This window comes from Callorhinus ursinus, unplaced genomic scaffold (assembly GCF_003265705.2).
Source record: "Callorhinus ursinus isolate GAN/ISIS: 27379988/994484 unplaced genomic scaffold, GSC_fseal_2.0 scaffold5, whole genome shotgun sequence".
NCBI lineage: Eukaryota > Metazoa > Chordata > Mammalia > Carnivora > Otariidae > Callorhinus > Callorhinus ursinus.
In genome coordinates, this window is record NW_027397067.1 from 34806496 (window position 1) to 34826654 (window position 20159).

Sequence of the window (20159 nt, forward strand, 5' to 3'; positions counted from 1 at the left end):
TCTTTTTTTTTTTTAAAGATTTTATTATTTATTTGACAGAGAAAGACACAGAGAGAGGGGGAACACAAGCAGGGGGAGTGGGAGAGGGAGAAGCAGGCTTCCCGCAGAGTGGGGAGCCCAATACGGGGCTCGAACCCAGGACCCCGGGATCATGACCTGAGCCGAAGGCAGCCGCTTAACGACTGAGCCACCCAGACGCCCCAATAGTGATTTTTTTCTAAATCTTTCATCCCTTTACATATGTTAACAGATACTCCTCTTTCATCTCTTTTCTTGCTTCCTTTTTAATTTTTAGTAGACTCATGACTGTTAACACAGTGTATTCATTGTGTTATAATTCATTACTGTCATCATTTTTGCTGTTCAAATCAATCCAGATTTGGCCAGGGAGAGTGACATCAAAAGGCTTCTGGGTTCTTTTAACATAACCCCATTAGTATTTAAGCATTCTTTTATTTATTTATTTATTTATTTATTTATTTATTTATTTATTTATTTATCTATTTATTTATGGGGTTTTTTTAAGTTTATTTTTTTTTTTAAGTGATCTCTACACCAAACATGGGGCTTAAATTCACAACCCTGAGATCAATTATGCTGCTCTGACTGAGCCAGCCAGGTGCCCTCATTCTCTTACTTTGTATTAAAGTATATTCTCGGGGCACCTGGGTGGCTCAGTCGTTAAGCATCTGCCTTTGGCTCAGGTCATGATCCCAGGGTCCTGGGATCGAGCCCCGCATCAGGCTCCCTGCTCAGTGGGGAGTCTGCTTCTCCCTCCCCCACTCCCCCTGCTTGTGTTCCCTCTCTCGCTGTCTCTCTCTCTCTCTCTATCAAATAAGTAAATAAAATCTTAAAAAAAATAATATATTCTCAGGTCACCTTATGCTCACTCTGTCCCAGGTCTGGAATTGGCCCTTTCTCTTGGAACCCTATTCCTTTAAGGGAGTAGTGCTAGCTATGCTCATAGCTACTGAGATGTCATTTCATTTTTGTCTTTTTGATGGACATAGCTGGGAAACGTGTATTTGTGTTTATTATGTGTATGTATATTTACAAAAATTTTAAATCACAAATTTAGACTATTTCTTCCATTCAAGTCCAACCCAGCAAGGTTCTTTCTCATCGTTTCTTATTCCAAATTTGAATCTTCTGTGTCCTGCAATGAAAACCCTGGTTTCCAACAAAATCAACAATCTGTAGTTTCTAAGTTTACCTTGATATAGGTGAAATATATTTTCCAAGTAGTTTCTTTTCTTTTCTCAGAATGTATCTTTCTCATTTTTCTTCTAACGCTTGTATAATATTGTCCTAGATAGCTTTTCATTGAAAAAGTTGACTGGGTGAAAAGGTGAAGGATGATTGATGAGAGTGTAGCAAGAATCTAGGAAAAAGAAGAGCAAAATATTAATGGACTGAATGTTTTTCTAACTAGTCTTTGAACCTTCATTTTATAGGTTATTAAAAATAACTTGAATCCTGTTTGGAGGCCTTTTAAAATCTCTCTGAACTCCCTGTGCTATGGAGATATGGACAAAACGATCAAGGTAATTTAAAGTTATCTATATTTTATATATACACACATATATGTCTTTCATAAAACTAGTTGATTAGATAGTATTTCATAGAAGTAAATGATCTAATAGATTCCTGTAAGGATTGAATTTTATTTGTATTTAGGAATATTAAAATAGAAATGTCTCTGGTGAGTAAATGGTCAGTTTGAAGGGTCGACACGTTTGACTGATCTGTTCACCTAATGCTTAATCAAAAATTATGATTTTTATTTTACTCTTCATTTTTAAAAATAAAATGTCCAATTTAAATCTTTCCTCCCTTTAATTAAAGATTCCTTTGCTCTGCAAATAGGAACCTTTAACTGCCCTCTTTGCCTTTGGTGTGCCCCTTGCAGATAAAAGCAGATTTACTTGACTAAAAACCCAGAGCTTCCTTCTACCATCAGCAGTAGAGAATAGTGGTGGCATTTTCCATCGCTTATTTTCAGAGCAGGATATTATTCATTGAAAACTTCTAGATGGCTTTAGTATAAAGCATTAGGAAAGCAGAGTGGGAACAGGAAGTAGCATGTGTCTGAGAATTTTTTTAACGTTTTAATTTGTAGCCATTTATTAGAAAATATTTATTATTTTTAAGACACATTATCCTAGAGTCTCTTTATATAAGATTCCAGATAGAAGCTTCTTCTTGTGTTTACTTGTCAGCAAACCAAAGTGGAGTTTGTTTTTGTTTTTGTTTTCTTTTGGTATTGAATACGGTAAAAACAGGAAAGGTGATGGCACAGAGCACAGGATTTCGTGTCAGGCTTAGGCCTTCAACCAGGTAAGGGATCTTGGGCAGGTCATCTAACTTTTTCACTTATACAATAGAGAAAATAATGTCTAGATTACCAAAAAGGGAAGAATTAAATTAATGAAAGTGAAAGTTTTACAAACCATTATACATAGCACAGATACTGTTACCTTGAAAATGGCTTCATTCCTTAGATCCAAAAAAATTTGTCCTCAGTTGGCAGAGAACTTTAAAGATTAATATAAGTACAATTTATGTGTTATTTCAAACAGCAGTGAAAATTTAGGTAAAAAATAAATAGTAGAACAGTAGTTTTAAAAATTACTTTCTATTGTTATACTAAATCTAGAACTTTTGCTTTTCACATTAAAAATAATAAGTTGAAACTTTATTAGATCTGAGAAACAGGAAAGGCTGGGGAAAAGAAATGCCTAAACCATAACTGATTGCTTGTAATAATGTGTTAACAATGAAACAATGTTTCTTAAACGTTTTTTGCACACAGTGGCATGCTTACAGGGCTATTTTATTATAGTAAGTAAACTGATTTTCTGAGCTTTCTCTGATGAATGTCTTCCGTTCTTAAAACTTCCTCAGTTTGTTTTAACCATACACAACTTGGTTTGCCACGTCATGACTGTCTTTATTTCTTTAGTGCTGTATTTCTTTGCAATATCACAAAGTCATACATCTGTGATTCTCTCGGTGTTTGGAAATCATTTAGAGGTGTGGAAAAGAGTTTTAGAGCAGAGGATAGAGTCAGAATCATCAATAGTTTTTTTGTTGCTGTGTGAACGTGCCAGTGTTATTGCTCCAGCATGTATTATTATTCTTATAAGATCAAGTGAGTAAAAGAAATAATCATGCATGTTGCCACCTTGCCTAAAATGGGAATGCCTTAATGAATGTAGTGTTGTGTGGTGTGTGCATTCTTTTACATATATACATATGTGTATATGCATATATTTCAATGTCACAAGCACTGCGGATACTGTATCATTGTTTAAAACAGCCAATAGTATTAGTTTTTGAATTTTTGAGAAGAGAAATTAAATAACACAAATCATTACATCATTTACCTCAAACTGTGTCTGAACATAGGCCAGCATCACATCTTTCTTTAGCACTGAATGTTTGTCTTCAATGGGGCAATGGTGAATTTTTCCTATATAGTTATTAGAGTGAGCTATCAGAAGTTCCAACTTAGGGGTGCCTGAGTGGCTCAGTTGGTTAAGCGACTGCCTTCGGCTCAGGTCATGATCCTGGAGTCCCGGGATCGAGTCCCGCATCAGGCTCCCTGCTCATCGGGGAGTCTGCTTCTCCCTCTGACCCTCCCCCCTCTCATGCTCTCTCTATTTCATCTCTCTCTCAAATAAATAAAACAGAATAAAATCTTTAAAAAAAAAAAAGAAATTCCAACTTAAAAATCTTTTTACATTCCCTGTAGTCTTAGTCAGTCTAAACATATGAAGGTGTTCATATGCTTTTTTAGGTGTTCATATGCTTTTTTAAAAAATAAAATTGGCCTTATCAAAGCTTGATCTTGTCTTAGATAGAAGTTGGAGTTTCCTGAATGCAAATCTAAAGTGCAAAGTTCAGGGGCACCTGACTGGCTCAGTTAGTAGAGCATGCTACTCTTGATCCCAGGGTGGTGAGTTCAAGCCCCATGTTGGGTATAGAACTTACTTTAAAAAAAAAAAAAAATCAAGTTCTATTTTCCATAGTTAAAAAAAAAATCTATTAAAAGTGCAATCATGAAAATATTAAGATTGCTTTGGCTTTATCTTAATTTTACTTTCTCTGGAAAAAAATTAGTAAGATCATTGATTTTCTTTTCCCCTCACAGTTTGAAGAGTCAGATAAAGGGACTTTGGTTTAAAAATTAAATATCAGGGCACCTGGGTGGCTCAGTTGGTTAAGCGACTGCCTTCGGCTCAGGTCATGATCCTGGAGTCCCGGGATCGAGTCCCGCATCGGGCTCCCTGCTCAGCGGGGAGTCTGCTTCTCCCTCTGACCCTCTGACCCTCTTCCCTCTTGTGCTCTCTATCTCTCATTCTCTCTCTCAAATAAATAAATAAAATTAAAAAAAAATAAAAATTAAGTATCAGATATATAAGGCAAGAATCAAAGTGTCATAATTGGTCAGTGACCAAACTGTTTACAAAAAATAAAAGTCTTTTACAGTTACTCAAAATTGCAGTTCTAGACCTTGTCTTTATTGATTGATTTTTAGTCTCCCTGGAATAATAATGAAAATATTAGTAAGGAATGAAACACTTCCTGTTATGATAGGCACACAGTTCACTTCTCATAGGACTGCAAAGAAAATAAATCACTTTGCTTGGTGAACACATAAATCCTAAGCATTTTAACTTGGCAATTAATATAACTTTGTAAAGGATACTCTCTTGGCAAATACTCTCAGTTACAGGCTTTTATTTTAAATCTCTAGAAGAATTCAAAAGTGTCCTTAGCACAGCTTTATTTTACCTATGTTGGTTACCAAATAAAACTTACCATTTTCTGGGGCACCTGGATGGCTCAGTCCGTTAAGTGTCTGCCTTCGGCTCAGGTCATGATCCCAGGGTCCTGGGATCGAGCCCCGCAACGGGCTCCCTGCTCAGTGGGGAGCCTGCTTCTCCCTCTGCCTCTGCTGCTCCCTACCCCGCCCCACCCCCGTGCTTGTGCTTTCTCACTCTCACTCTCCCTCAAATAAATAAATAAAAATTTAAAAAAAGATACCATCTTCTAACACTGTTTAATTCCTTTGCCTACTTCACAAGCCTATGTAGATAAAGTGTGAGGTGCACATAATAAATGTTTGCAGAAATGAGATAATCTGTTCTGAAATTACAATGCACTATAAAAACACTGGTTATTTACTGATCACAATGAACACCTCTGCTAACAGTTCACACCACCTTAATATTCTCATTGCAATGAATAATGATGTATTCTTGTGGGTATTTACCCTCTGGCTACGCTGTCAACTTGGCACAAAGCTACATGCACATCAAGTACTCTCAGCTCTCTTCTGTCTGCTTTAAGAAAGAACAAGCATTTGGTGAGAGCCATAGATAGGAATAGAATTCACCCTGTCTTACATGGAAATAGAGATAATATATGACCCAGTCTGGGTACTTCCTCAGTGGATTAAGTACTCTTTTCCTCTAATTTTCTTTTTCATTCTAAGAGTAGTGATTTTTAGGATGCAAATCTGATTTCATCATGTCTAACTCTGAGTACAAGCCTAGCCTTACCAGATTGAAGCTAATGAAATACATTTGCCATATTTCTAAACCATCTAGAATTTAATTACACAAGTTTTAGTTGTCTAGGACACTGACATCCTTTCTTCCTGCAGATGAAGGCTTTTAGTCATTGTATAGTGATAACAAAGTAAAGAAGTGGATGAGAAAGAAGGTATAATTCCATTTTGATTTTATCAGCTCTTCTAAAGGGCATGATAGATGAACTGGAAACTGCTTAATGTGGAATTTAAACGGTATTTGCATTTTTCATCTGCCTGTAATCTATCCTAGACCTCATTCCAAGGATAGCTGGGGTTTGAAAGTATTTCAGTATTAGTCTTCCAGGAAGTTAGTTCCTGCTTCTCCTATTAAACATTTTCACTTTTTTTAATTAATAGGGTACTTCTTGTAAGTCCATTTATTGCAGTCAATCCTTTTAAATAAAATGAGGTTGATTTTTATATATTTTTATGCTACTTAATTCTAGGTAGAGTGCTATGATTATGATAATGATGGGTCACATGATCTCATTGGAACATTTCAAACCACCATGACAAAACTGAAAGAAGCCTCCAGAAATTCACCTGTAAGTTGAATCTTTGTCACTTGAATGTGCTTTACTGTTTGGCCATGTATTTATTATTTCATTTTTTTCCTTGGTATAGTAAACAGTCTGCCATGTTTTTACTTTGTGTTACAAAATATTCTGAAATCTGTGGATCTTATATGTGTAGTAGTTGGATGATCCAAAATCCGTACTTGGGAGTATAAGTTTACATTTAAAATTAGAGGTTTGGGGGCGCCTGGGTGGCTCAGTCGTTAAGCGTCTGCCTTGTGCTCAGGTCATGATCCCAGGGTCCTGAGATCAAGCCCCACATCGGGCTCCCTGCTCCGCGGGAAGCCTGCTTCTCCCTCTCCCACTCCCCCTGCTGTGTTCCCTCTCTCACTGTGTCTCTCTCTGTCAAATAAATAAATAAAATCTTAAAAAAAAAAATTAGAGGTTTGGTTTCCTTTAGCTTCGGGCAACATATATGGTTTGATTGAAAATCCTAGTTTTAAAGCATTTGGCATTTTGTTGGTCATAATAATTAAGTTCTACAACACTAGATAAATACCTGGGCTTGGACTGTGTACATAAATGTACAGTCTGCCTCTGGCTTTTCTCTCTGATTTGTTTCCACCAAAGAGAAGGATAAAAGCATAATTATGGTATTTCAAATTATATAATATTAAGCCTCCATCTAATGGCATTAATTTTGTTAAGATCATTCATGTGCCTTAACTACATTCAGTTTATTATTTAGCATCCCCACATATATCTGAGAGTGCTTCTGAAACTTTTCTGTCTCTCAAACCTAGGTGGCTAAAAACTATTTTGGAGAATTTTATGAGTAAAATTTATCAGTTGCTCCCATCTTATTTCCTTTCTAGTTTGAATGAGATTAGCTGTTAATTCTCTTTATAACAGAATAAATGAATAATATGAATTGTTTATTACATGCTTAGAGACCTGCATAATGTTCATATATACGACCTTTGCTTTTGAAAACAGAAACATGGGGTTTAAGAGATAAGAGGTTATGGTTAGGTGAGGTCTTTTTTACCTCATCATTTAAGTGAAGTAAATTTAAGAAAAGATACTGATAGTTTTAGATCAAAACTTAAATACTAAATAAATAAATAACACTTATGAGCCATTTGGTTTAAGTAATGGGGAGAAACGAGTTTTAAACAAACATAATGAAATGAGAATTTTCAGTAGGTCACATAGAGATCTATAGCCCTGTCCCTGCTCCCTGGTCACAAAGGGCAGGTACTAGAAGTAGCCTGTACAGAAATGCTTGTGTGAAGTAGGAAAGGCTTTTAAAATCATATCTAATGGTTTAAGTGCAAAAATTGTATTAGCTTTGAATTAAGAGTTTTTGAATTAAAATAGCAAAATTCAGCTGTAAATCTCCTATTTAAAGAATTTTTTTTAAAAGCAGAACTAATGGAAAATGCTAAAAGTCTGAACAGTTCAACTAAAACAAGCTACCGAAAAGAACTAAATATGAGGAGTGGTCTGGATTGTCATTTCAGTAATTTCACTTTGTCACTATCTTGCAGAATTAGTAAATGACCTGCTTTTAGATGGTAGTGAACAACGAACTCTGTAATACTTTATGGGTCATGTAGAGTTTTTCTAAATCCAGCTTTCTTGGTCCTTCCCTTCTCCATGACAGAATGGGGCTTTTAATGTTGCTGCAGTGACAATGTTTACCCACTCTAGTTCTTCACAGGTAGGGCCATATCTTATCTCTGTGTTTACAGTGCCTAGAACAGTGCCTGCTACTTGGTAGACACTCTGTCAAAGTGGGAATAAATGAATTGAAGTAACACAGCCTTTTACCAATGAGAATTCTCTTTAGGGCTTTTCTGCATCTCAAATATTCAGTAGTTAATATTTATGATGATGACTAAGATTCTGGCAGGATCCTGAACTACCAAAGAATTTGTTTAACATGATTTTGTTTTTTATCATTGTATCTATTGTACCTTTTAATTTTTGATTCTTAGAAAATTAGCAATGACTCTGTCTAAAGTATCTAAGTTACTTTCTATTAATCAGAAAAGGTGATTCATCAAGTGTGCAATGAGTTGATCAAGATAGGGAAAATTTGAAGGTATAATTTGGAGGTGATTATATCTTAGGTATGAAACAAAATTAATGAAATGAAACAATTGAGGATAACACAAACTATGTAACTAATTTTATATGGTTGTAGAAGTTTAAAGAGATGAATGGAGATAGAACACTGGAATAGTAGTTGATGTTATAGAGGAGGGCAGCTTGAGCCAAGCCTTATATATAGATAGATGGCTCGGAGGTGGAAAAGAAGATCCTTCTATTTGGGGAAAGGAACTATACTGAAAAGAAGACGTAAGATATTAAGTTCTATTCCTAAAAGTATTCCCAGGGGAAAAAGATGATCTTTGCATATTTTACCACACAGGCTCCATATATTTCCGTTTTCTGATGGTAGGTTTTTTCCTTCTTTTCTAAGCAGCATATTTTTGTTCTTTCTGAAAGTAATGGCTTGGAGTAATATTTTATTTCCCTTATTATAAAAAATAAAGAATGCTACTTGGAGCATTTGCAAGGAGATCATCTACAGAGGCAAAATCTATAATTAGGAACTATTTTAAAAGTTATACAATCTTAGGGATGCCTTTTGGAAATTTCAGTGATAAATATTTCACATACTTTATTAGTAAGTATTTCAAAATTGTATTTTGCAACAGACCTACATCAACAGGTGGTTTGATTCCAAGAGAAAAAAGCCATTCATTTAAATTCACATTGGCACTTTTAAAAAGATTTCATTTATTTCAGAGAGAGACAGAGACGACACATGCACACACAAGCATGAGCAGGGGGCCTGACGCAGGGCTTGATCCCAGGATCCTGGGATCGTGACCTGAGCGGAAGGCAGATGCTTAACCGGCTGAGCCACCCAGGCGCCCCAACATGGGCATTTTTTATATCACTAGTAAGAATTAATATTTTGTCTTTTCTTCCTACAGGTGGAATTTGAATGCATAAATGAAAAAAAGAGGCAAAAGAAGAAAAGCTACAAGAATTCAGGCGTTATCAGTGTGAAACAGTGTGAGGTTAGTTGATCTTAACCATTTATAGTATAATGAGATCACATTTCAAGTTCTTTTTTCAATATGGTATATATTAAACTAGACAAAGAATATTAAAGTTTTTCCTTATTTTAGGAAATGTGAATTGAATTTTGGGCAGTTGAAAATCATATGATCATCTGGACACTCTTAGGGAAAAGAAGAGAGTAGGCAAAGTAAAGAAATCTTTCAAATAACTTTGCTTTTAAGGTTTGACAACTTTTTAGCAAAAGACAAAGAATATTAAAGTTTTTTCCTTATTTTTAGGAAATGTGAAACATCATGGTATTTTCCCAGGGCATTAGTGGAAATGATCTGACCCAGTGCATCTATCCTGGTCATAATTTCAAGTTGAGATATTAAAAATAGAGGGAAAAATGCAAGAGATTTCTTACAACAAACAAATGGGTTTTTTTGGTTTTGTTTTTTTTAAAAATCTTGATTATTATCAAGCTCTCAACATATTAGACTCATTACTAGTTTCTTAAAAAAGTAAGTATATTTCATCTTTGGCCATTAATAGTCTAATCTTAGGGGGGCCTGGGTGGTTTAGTCGGTTGAGTGTCCGACTCTTAATTTCAGCTCAGGTCATGATATCGGGGTCATGAGATCGAGCCCCAATTTGGGTTCCCTGCTCAGCAGGGAGTCTGCTTCTCTCTCTCTCTCTCTGTGTCTCCCTCTCCCTATATCTCTCCCCCCTGCTCATGCTCTCTCTCTCCCTCTCTAAGATAAATAAATCTTTAAAAAATTCTAATCTTAACATTGCTTTAATTATCTCAAAGTAAAATCTTAACCGATTTATGACAAGTAGGGGCAGGGGTACTTAAACTCAAATGCTAGGGTGGTTTCCACCTGTTTATATCATGTGTTCAGTTTCTAAACTGTTAAAAATATATGCCAGAGAGCTCTTGCTTGTATAGTAAGATATTTTTTTAAAAAGATTTGTTTATTTATTTTTAAAGGGGGGTGAGGGGCAGAAGGAGAGGGAGAGAGAATCCCAAGCAGACTCCTCGCTGAGTGCAGAGAGTGCAGAGTCTGTCGCGAGGCTCAACCCCATGACCTGGAGATCATGACCTGAGCCAAAACCAAGAGTCGGATGCTCAACTGACTCAGCCACCCAGGTACCCCAGTAAGAAATTTTTTATTTTAACAGTTTGCTATTTGTTTTTAGATTACAGTGGAATGCACATTCCTTGACTATATCATGGGAGGATGTCAGCTGAATTTTACTGTAAGTAACACTGACTTTTTCAAAGTAGGCTGTAACATGTTACTTTCTCCTACCGTTTTGCAGTGTTCTTTCTTTTCCTGTAAAACTGACTTTGAAATTTACATAAGCTTTTTAGTGTGGTCTTCTCAGACTGGTTGTCTAAGTTCATCATGAAGCCTTTAACTTTGTTGATAAGACCTGTTCCTTCTGATGGAAAACAGATAAGTCCTAGAGTAATTTAAATTATAGAAAGCGTTAGTCAAACAACCTACAAAACAAGCCCTATGTCTAAACTCATGGGTGTAATAATTCATGGATTTGAGTCATCTAGAAAAAATATGAATAGCAGGTTGTTTCAGGCTGAAGCTTTAATTGTTTAATTGTCTGTGTAAATACTGGTAGGCCCAGGCATTTGTTAGGAAATGGCAGCAGCAGGCTCTGGGATGAATGAATGTCTCCTGGACATTGAGCATATGGCTTCTCCTTAGTAAGGGCTGTGATTGTTCTTTGGCAGGTGGGTGTGGACTTCACCGGCTCTAATGGTGACCCAAGGTCTCCTGACTCCCTTCATTACATCAGCCCCAATGGTGTTAATGAGTATTTGACTGCTATCTGGTCTGTGGGACTGGTCATTCAAGATTATGATACGTGAGTATGACTAAAATATTTGTTTTTATAACTCCCCAGAAAGGGCAGTTTCTGTTCCATCTGCTAGTACTCTGATAGAGGTGGTAGTGATAAGGCCGCCTGGGGTTGACTGGGGGCAGGGGAGAGGGTATGGTGGGGGTAATTTTCTCCCTAAAATTTCTTTTGTGTTATCTTTTCTAGTTTTCTCTGTGTGACAGTCTTAGGGTTTACTTTTGACCTCTTATCTCTAGCTGTGATCAGTTATAATGTATTATATATAGCTTGTATATTTAATAGCTCACTGGAGTCAACTGTTTCCTTGGGGTTTACTTATTAGGGATAAGTTATCTGTGTGATTGGAGTCCAGATGACACATTTGTAAACATTTGTAGACACTGTTTATTAACATGTCTATTTCTTGGCAGTCACTGTCAAATTATTTTCTTTTTTCTTTTTTTTAAGATTTATTTATTTGAGAGAGAGAGCGATAGAGAGAGAGAGAGAGAGAGCACGCAAGTGGGGGGAAGGGCCAGAGAGAATCAATCCCAAGCAGACTCCCTGCTGAGTGTAGAGCACCACTTGGGACTGGATCTCATGACCCTGAGATCATGACCTGAGCCAAAATCAAGAGTTGGATGCTTAAGTGACTAAGCCACCCAGGAGCCCCTCAAATTATTTTCTTAATGGCAACTTTGATTAAGTGCCAAAAGATAACTTGACCTAATTGCTATAAAATATTTTGAATAGATTCTCAGTGTGTAGATTTTTGAATGGATTAAATAGGCCCTCTTGAAGGTTTACCAAACAATAGAAAAAAAGTCCGCATTAATAATTTTTTGTTCTGTATCTCTTAGGGCATTGTATAAATTTTCACTTGTCTTTGCCTATTACTTTATGATAAAAGCCCTTACATATATTGTTGGAGCTTTTCATTAATCTGCTATGACATTTAAAGAGGTAAACTTTTCAGGCAAATGCAAACAAATCTAAACCAAAGGTGGCGATTCTGATATCAGCCTAGTAGAATTCAAGACATTATCATTAAATATGATAAAAAATTATTTTATAGAAAACTTTGTTACATAATTCAAAATGAAAAATATAACCATGGACATGTTTGATAATAGAGTATCAAAGTATTTCAACTGAAAATAGAAATATAATAAAAATTTTAAAGTAACACAATTATAATGGGGTTTATATAAAAAATTAAAAAATTACAGAGTTACTTTATCAGACTGCCACCTAGAAGTTAATATCAAAAGGACAACTAAAATAAAATTTACCATATGGAGATAAAAAAATCTTAAGTAGTTCTTAGATCAAAGAGGAAATTGAAGTATAACAGACTATCTAGAAATAAGGGGCACCAAGAAAACTATATGTGGTTCTTTTTAAAATTTTTTTAAATTTTAGGTAGTTAACATACAGTGTGGTCCTGTCGTTATAGAGGAAAATTTCTGGCTTTACATGCCTTTATTTTTAAACAAGAAAAATTGAATGTAAATGAACTAGCTTTTCAATAAAATAAAATTAAAGAATAAGAAGAAAAAGATAACATAATAGCAGATTCTACCTATATATTAGCTATTATGTGTCAGGTACAATTTAATATAGTTTCTGCATGATACTCACCTAATCCTCATACTTTGCTGTGACATAGGTACTATTATCATCCATTATCATCTGCAGTGTATAGATGAAAAAACTGAGGCATAGGAAGTTAACTTGTCTAGGGTCACTCAACTGATAACTGGCAGAGACAGAATTGAGCCTGGGCTGTCTGCTCCAGAGACATGCTTTCCAAGCTGTATTATGTACTGTGCTGATTTCTAATAAGCACTAAAAGCAGGGACTTGGAAAGTTTAAAAAACCCCACTAAATGAGTAAATTAAATGAAGAGATGATTCTTTGCAAGTTCAACAAAACTCAGGTGAATCTGCCAACGCTGACCCCCAAGAAAGAGAAAACATGCATAGGATATTGGTAATGAGACAGAGATTATAAACATAAATTCAAGAAAAAAACCTTTAGAATTAAAAGTTAATAGTATGTAAAACTTTGTTATTATATTGGGAAATCTTGATTAAAGGATTATTTTTGGGGGGGAGGAAAGCTTTAAGTTACCAGAGTTGATTCAAAGAGCCTGCGTAGACCTGGAACCATGGAAGGAATGGAATAGCTCGTCAAAGAGCCATTCCTCACAAGGGCACCAGGCCAAGACAGTTTCATACATACATTCTAGCAAACCTGTAAGGAATGAATTCAAACCTAAAACAATCAAGTAAAAAAATATTAGAAAGTAGTGAGAGTTGAGAAAGGTGGTCAGATACAACATAAAATTTAAAAAATCAGCAATTTCTCGCCAGCCAGCAATAACCAGTTCAAGAATTACAGCAGATACAAGATCACAATTCATAATGCAATAAAAAATGAGAATGAATTCATTAAGAGGTCTGTGATCTTTAGTAAGGGAAAACTACAAAGTTGTACTAAGGGACAAAGAAAAAATTGTTTAAGTGGAGAGATACACAGTGATTCTAGATAGGCAGATGTCATAATGATGTAAGATATAAAATTTCTCCCCAAATTAATCAATTCTAATCAAAATTGCAATGGAGCCATGCTAAAATGATTTTTAAAATTTTCTGGAGGGGATAAATGAATCAGAAAAGCCAAGAAATTTTTCAGGAAAAAAAATGAGGGGAGTTTGCAGATATTAAAACTCATTTTAAAGCTATAATAATTAATATTACAGAACTAGTACATGACCAGTAGAATAAAGCAAGAAGTCTTGAAATAGACCCTAGTGTGTACGTGAACTTAGTATGTGACAGAGATGACATTTTAGGGAAAAGGAGTTGTCACAGCTGCTAAACTAGACAAGAAGTGAATTTGGATCCCTAATTCATACTCATACCAGTATATGTTAAGGTACTATTTTTTTTTTTAAGATTTTATGTTTAAGTAATCTCTACACCCAACCTGGGTCTCCAACTCACAACCTTGAGATCAAGAGTTGCTTGCTCCACCAGCTGAGCCAGCCAGGTGCCCCTGTTAGGATACTCTTTTGTATAGAGTATAGACAAACTGTTGGAATAGACACCCCCAAAACAAAATGCATTTACCCCAAGAGAGGTTTATTTCTCTTTCATGTTGCAAGTCTAGAGACAGTATAGGACTGGTACGGCAGTGCTACCATTGTCAAGTAGTAGATTCCACCCCTGGGTCCAAGGCAACTGCTATGTTTCTCATCTTGTCTGGTCAGTGGGAGGAGGAGAAAGGCAACTGGAAGGGAGTACAGGTGCCTTCCCTCCTAGGGGCATCGTGATTCAGAAGTGACTGACGACCACTTCTATTCACATTTTCCTGACCAGAATCTAGCCACCACCTGGCCACACACAGCCCAGAGGTGCTGGAATAGATAGAGTTACTGTGGTCTCTAGCACGGGTGTTCTAATATTAAGAAGGGAGAGAATGGATACAGGTGAAGAGTAGCAGTTTCTGTTTCATAGCCTATTCCTGAACTCTCTCTGGATGAATTAGAAGTTTAATATCAAAATCAAACCTTGAATATTCTAGGAATAAATTTGTGTCAATTGTTTATAATTTGCAGTGAGGAAGGCTGAGCAAGGCAGCAGAGGCAGAAATCATGAGAGAAATTTTATTTGTTCACATTCATTAATATTGAAAACTATAAAAGGAAATATATTTTAAACAAAGTTAAAGGCAGAATACAAACTGGGAAAAATACTCCTGATCTGTCTGACTTAGGTTCTATCCTCAGTGGAGAAAGAACCATTAAGAATTAATGTAAAAAGAGTATCCTGGGACATCTGGGTGGCTGGGTTGGTGAAGCATCTGCCTTCGGCTCAGGTCATGATCCCAGGGTCCTAGGATCGAGTCCTGCATCGGGCTCCTTGCTCAGCTGGGAGCCTGCTTCTCCCCCTCCCTGCTGTTTCCCCTGCTTGTGCTCTCTCCCTATCTCTCTGACAAATAAATAAAATCTTAAAAAATATATATCCTAGCAGAAAAATTAGTATGTTCATTACAGTGTTTTATAATAACAAAACATTGGATGTTTATTGGTTGGGGGAAAATATCCATATAGTGGAATACTTGGCAGCCATTCACATGATGTTATATATTGAGGTTCATAATCCTTTATCCTTAAGCCACTGGGGCCAAATATTCACACATTTTGCTACAAAAAATGTGAAAATTTTATATGTGGCATTTGCACTATGTTTCTGTGGCCAAATGTATGAATATTCATATTCAGTGGCATGAATAAAAGCTATAAATAACCTCATATCAGTTGAGGTCAGGTTTTGCTGCCAAATGAGTTTGCCATAAGCCAACGAACTTGTGGTTTTTAGAGCGTTATGGATTTATCTACATATTTATTCAGCAAAACGATATATAGTACTTAAGTAGAAAATAGCATGCTATAAAATATGAATATAAACTCCATTTTTATAAATATATAGAGAGATTTTTCTCCCTCATAGCACAGAAAAATACTTAGAATGATTGTTGCCAAATACTAACATTGGCTCTCTCTGGTGGTTATTATGGATTTAATCTTTATATTTTCCTAAGATTTTGAATTTAAAAAGGAAACTATTGGTTTTATTAAGAGTAAAAAAATTTTCTATTTAAAAAATGATCTTTCAGTTTTTACAAATTTTGTTTTTAGTGATAAAATGTTTCCAGCTTTTGGTTTTGGAGCTCAGATACCTCCTCAGTGGCAGGTAAGAGGAAATCTTATTTTTAAATATTTGCCTCCCACAAAAGCAAAACAGGCTTCACCAATTCTTTCCTCTTTTGGCAGGTTTCACATGAATTTCCAATGAACTTTAATCCATCCAATCCCTTCTGCAACGGTAAGCTAAAAAGTAAACAGGAAGATTTTATACTGAACACCTCACTAGTTTGTTACTTGTTTTTTTCTTGTGGTTTACTCAGATTCCCTCCCTAGTTTTCTTTTTGTGACATATTTAACTTTCCGTTGTATAAAGTAGAAGAATTACACCACGTTGTTGGTTTGAGTGGTAAGATACTAATGGTGCAAATCTATTATGATGATGATTGTTGGCTAGTTCTACTTTAAGAGGTTTAATAGAACAAGAAAATTCTCAGTTTTGAGAGTAGATCAATAAAAATAATCATATTATTTTCACATTTCACTTTATTTTCACATCTTATTTTAAAACAAACCTTCAATAAAATGAGTTATCTAGTATCAGATTTATGAAGCTTTTCTCAGAGTAGCAGTCACTCTCTATAAGGAAAAAAATGTCCAGCATCAAATAAATGTTACTCAGACTACATCTGAATGGGCTAAAGGAACAAAGAATTAAACTCCTATAGTGGCTTTCCTCTGTATAGACAGCGGAAGGCTGACATTTGTTTAATTTCATTTTTTTATACTTCAAATATCCAAGGGCTTCTTCCTTTTAACCCCATTGGGCATTCAACCTAAAATGCCAAACGTCCCACAAAATGATAAAAGACTGAACAGTTTGGAGGAAGACAGGGAGGTATGGGCAGAGGTATAAAATTTTAGACAATAGGTAATTTTCTGCAAAGGGTCCTGTTGAAAATTACAGAATGTTTAGATTTCTAACAAAAGAGGGTGTTCTTTCCTTATCTTCAGTATTCATGAACAATGAGGGTGTTCTTTCCTTATCTTCAGTATTCATGAACAATATTCCTAAGGCAGAAGAGCATGAACATTTTGTTGGGATAATTTGTATTAGGGTTTTTTTTTAATATTTTATTTATTTATTTGACAGAGAGAGAGACACACAGTGGGAGAGGGAACATGAGCAGGGGGAGTGGGAGAGGGAGAAGCAGGCTTCCTGCTGAGCAGGGGGTCTGATGCGGGACTTGATCCCAGGACCCTGGGATCATGAATGACCTGAGCCAAAGGCAGACGCTTCACCAACTGAGCCACCCAGGTGTCCCATATTAGGGTTTTCTTGTTTTTCCTGGACACTTTTTTTCCTACTAATTCAGTGTTCCTTTGATGTACTTTCAGTGGCCAGTTATGACCTTTTTATCCCTAGCATTTGAAACTGGGAATAGCAATTCTTTTCAAGCACTGTGTTTCATGCTTATGATGAAATTGGAACAATTTTTGGAATTCAGTGTAATTACATCTCTTTTCTTACCAATAAATATGGATGACATATCATGTGATAATTCATTTTAGACGTTCATTTACTCTGAGTAAAATGAGCCCATCTTTGGGCTGTCATTAAGTGCAGCTTTTCTACTTTTGGTTCATAGTCTGAAAAAAAGAATGGTTGGTTTTATTTCATTTTATTTTATTTTATTTTATTATTTTATTTTATTTTTAAGATCTTATTTATTTGTCAGAGAAAAAGAGAGAGCACAAGCAGGGGGAGCGGTAGGCAGAGGGAGAAGCAGGCTCCTATTCAGTCTCCCCCCGGCCCCCTGATGTGGGACTCAATCACAGGACCCTTGGGAACATGACCTGAGCCGAAGGCAGATGCTTAACCGACTGAGCCACCCAGGCATCCCAAATCCCTTTGCTTTTAGACAAAGAACATACTGTGCTGAAAACAATACAACCTTATTTTAAAGCAAGGAAGTTGAATCCCCTTTTCTTAATTAATCATTGAACTTAGTTGCCCAGAAATAACATGTCTCATTTGTTCCTTCAATGCAAAAGAAGGATTTTGGCATAACTTAATTTTAGTGGAGGAACTGAAGGCAATTGATATCTGTGAAGAAATTTAATTAATAGTTTATATATCTTCAGATTGAAAAGCAAGCTGAGATGATAAAAATGAAAATATTATTGCTCTGGGGACTCAAATTTTCTACAGTATGTGTCGTTGCAGTAAAATCCTGCTGCTGGCCTATGTTAGTATTATTTTTGTTAGTACTGGACTGACTTCTTCCTAAGCTCAAAGTGACAAAGAGGAGTGAATTAGAACTCTTAAATGTTAAGAGAGTTGGTCTTGTGAAACTTTTAAATCAAGTATCTACTTCATTTACTTGTTGATCTCTGATCTGTTGGGTATGTTTTAAGCAAGAGACCTGTTTTGGTTTACATTAAAAATCTTTTGAGGCAGAATTCCTTGATGATCTCAACAAGTATAGGGATGTTCTTGAGGATTTCTAGTATCTTACCTGCATCCTGGACTCTCAAATATAAGGGGTAGATCCCATAGGCGCATATGTCTCATTAAAGCTTCACCTGGGGTGCTTGGGTGGCTCAGTCGTTAAGCGTCTGCCTTCGGCTCAGGTCATGATCCCAGGGTCCTGGGTTCGAGCCCCGCGTCAGGCTCCCTGCTCAGCTGGAAGCCTGCTTCTCCCTCTCCCACTCCTCCTGCTTGTGTTCCCTCTCTCACTATGTCTCTCTCTGTCAAATAAATAAATAAAATCTTAAAAAAAAAAAAAAGAAAGCTTCACTAGCAGTGCTTTTACCAGGAATGCCATTCAACCTCCACTAAGTTGTGCTGTTGTAATAAACAGTCTAACTCTCAGTGATTTAGATAATTTATTTCTAGTGATACGTTATTTCTTGCTCATTTATATATCCCTTTACATGTGGCTAATCTTCTTTATGTTTCTTATTTTGGGACTTAGGACCTTATCTGGGATGTGCTACTCCCTTTGCAGGGGGAAAGAGCAAGATTGCTGGTGAAAACAGGCAGTGGCTCTTAAAACGTCTACCTAGACATGAATGTCATGTCCATTTACATGCTTGGTCAGAGCTAGTCGAACGGCCCTGCCAGTCTTCCACTATACAACATCCCAGCAGGCCTAGGCAGTACGGCATAAACAGACACATTAGTGTTTCTGCAGCAAAATGTAATACATAACCTGGAAATGAAGTATTGGAACTATACAGTTTACCATACTATGCTTAACCTTTAAGTCATTGAGTAAGATCTCGGCTACAATTAACATTAGGTTTATAGCCATCTGATTTTGTAGAATCTATGGCCACATGTGCAAAAGTTTTTCCACTTCATCAGTAGATGTTTCTTTCCTCTTATTGTCAGTTGTGTGATGCAGCACCTTTTTCATGTTTCTTTTTCCATTAAAGTCTTATTCCTAAAACACAACAATTATGCAATATAACAGTCCTGTAGATTAATGAATAGTTTAGCTGCGATGAAAATAAATGTCTTTGGGCGCCTGGGTGGCTCAGTTGGTTAAGCGACTGCCTTCGGCTCAGGTCATGATCCTGGAGTCCCGGGATCGAGTCCCACATCGGGCTCCCTGCTCAGCGGAGAGTCTGCTTCTCCCTCTGACCCTCTTCCCTCTCGTGCTCTCTATCTCTCATTCTCTCTCTCTCTCAAATAAATAAATAAAATCGTTAAAAAAAGAAAATAAATGTCTTTTATTGGAGGAGGGTAGCATTTATAGGTGTTTGCAATGGAGCATAGGTATGAAGTTTTGTAATACAAGGTTTAAGAAGAACTCTTGAATGTAGAACTTTTCACTAAAGCAATAGATATATATGTATACACATACATATATGTACATACACATACATATATAAAATTAAATTAACCAGTATGGTAAACAGTGAACAATTAAATTGTGTTTGGGACTTTTTAATACTGCTTTTTTTGTCTAGGAATCCAAGGCATTATAGAAGCATATCGGGCCTGCCTTCCTCAGATAAAACTCTACGGACCAACTAATTTTTCTCCAATCATAAACCATGTGGCCAGGTTTGCTGCTGCAGCTACCCAACAACAGACAGCTTCTGTAAGTGCTGTAGTGCAGGGGACAAGGAGAATGTGGATTGGTAGTTGCTTCTGGTGCCATTTTTCCATTTATTTGGTCCATCAAGATACAAAGAGCGTAAAGTCATAATATAGGTGTCCTTGGTTGGGCGGGTAACAATGGTAGTTGTCAAATTAGTGATCAGTAAAAGCAAGACAACAAAAAGATAACCCTTATACTCATGAGTCTTTTCTCTGCCATTTGAATTAATTTTCTTAAATAGGTTTTACTAAACAGAAATGATTAAAATCTACCTTTTCAAAGGTAGACTTAACAAATTAAGGTTGAGAAAATTTACAATTTCAGTTGCTGATGAAAAATTA

General features: G+C 36.1%; 1 protein-coding gene across 1 annotated transcript in view; it reads left to right on the plus strand.

Moving 5' to 3' along the window:
• Positions 1-20159, plus strand: part of CPNE3 (copine 3) — a 51286-nt gene that overhangs the window by 25140 nt on the left and 5987 nt on the right. Inside the window, exons 7-14 of the mRNA XM_025870801.2 lie at positions 1455-1544; positions 6046-6144; positions 9123-9209; positions 10396-10455; positions 10949-11082; positions 15761-15815; positions 15896-15947; positions 19685-19818. Of these exons, the coding sequence (XP_025726586.1) occupies positions 1455-1544; positions 6046-6144; positions 9123-9209; positions 10396-10455; positions 10949-11082; positions 15761-15815; positions 15896-15947; positions 19685-19818 (711 nt within the window). The remainder of the gene's footprint in view (positions 1-1454; positions 1545-6045; positions 6145-9122; positions 9210-10395; positions 10456-10948; positions 11083-15760; positions 15816-15895; positions 15948-19684; positions 19819-20159) is intronic.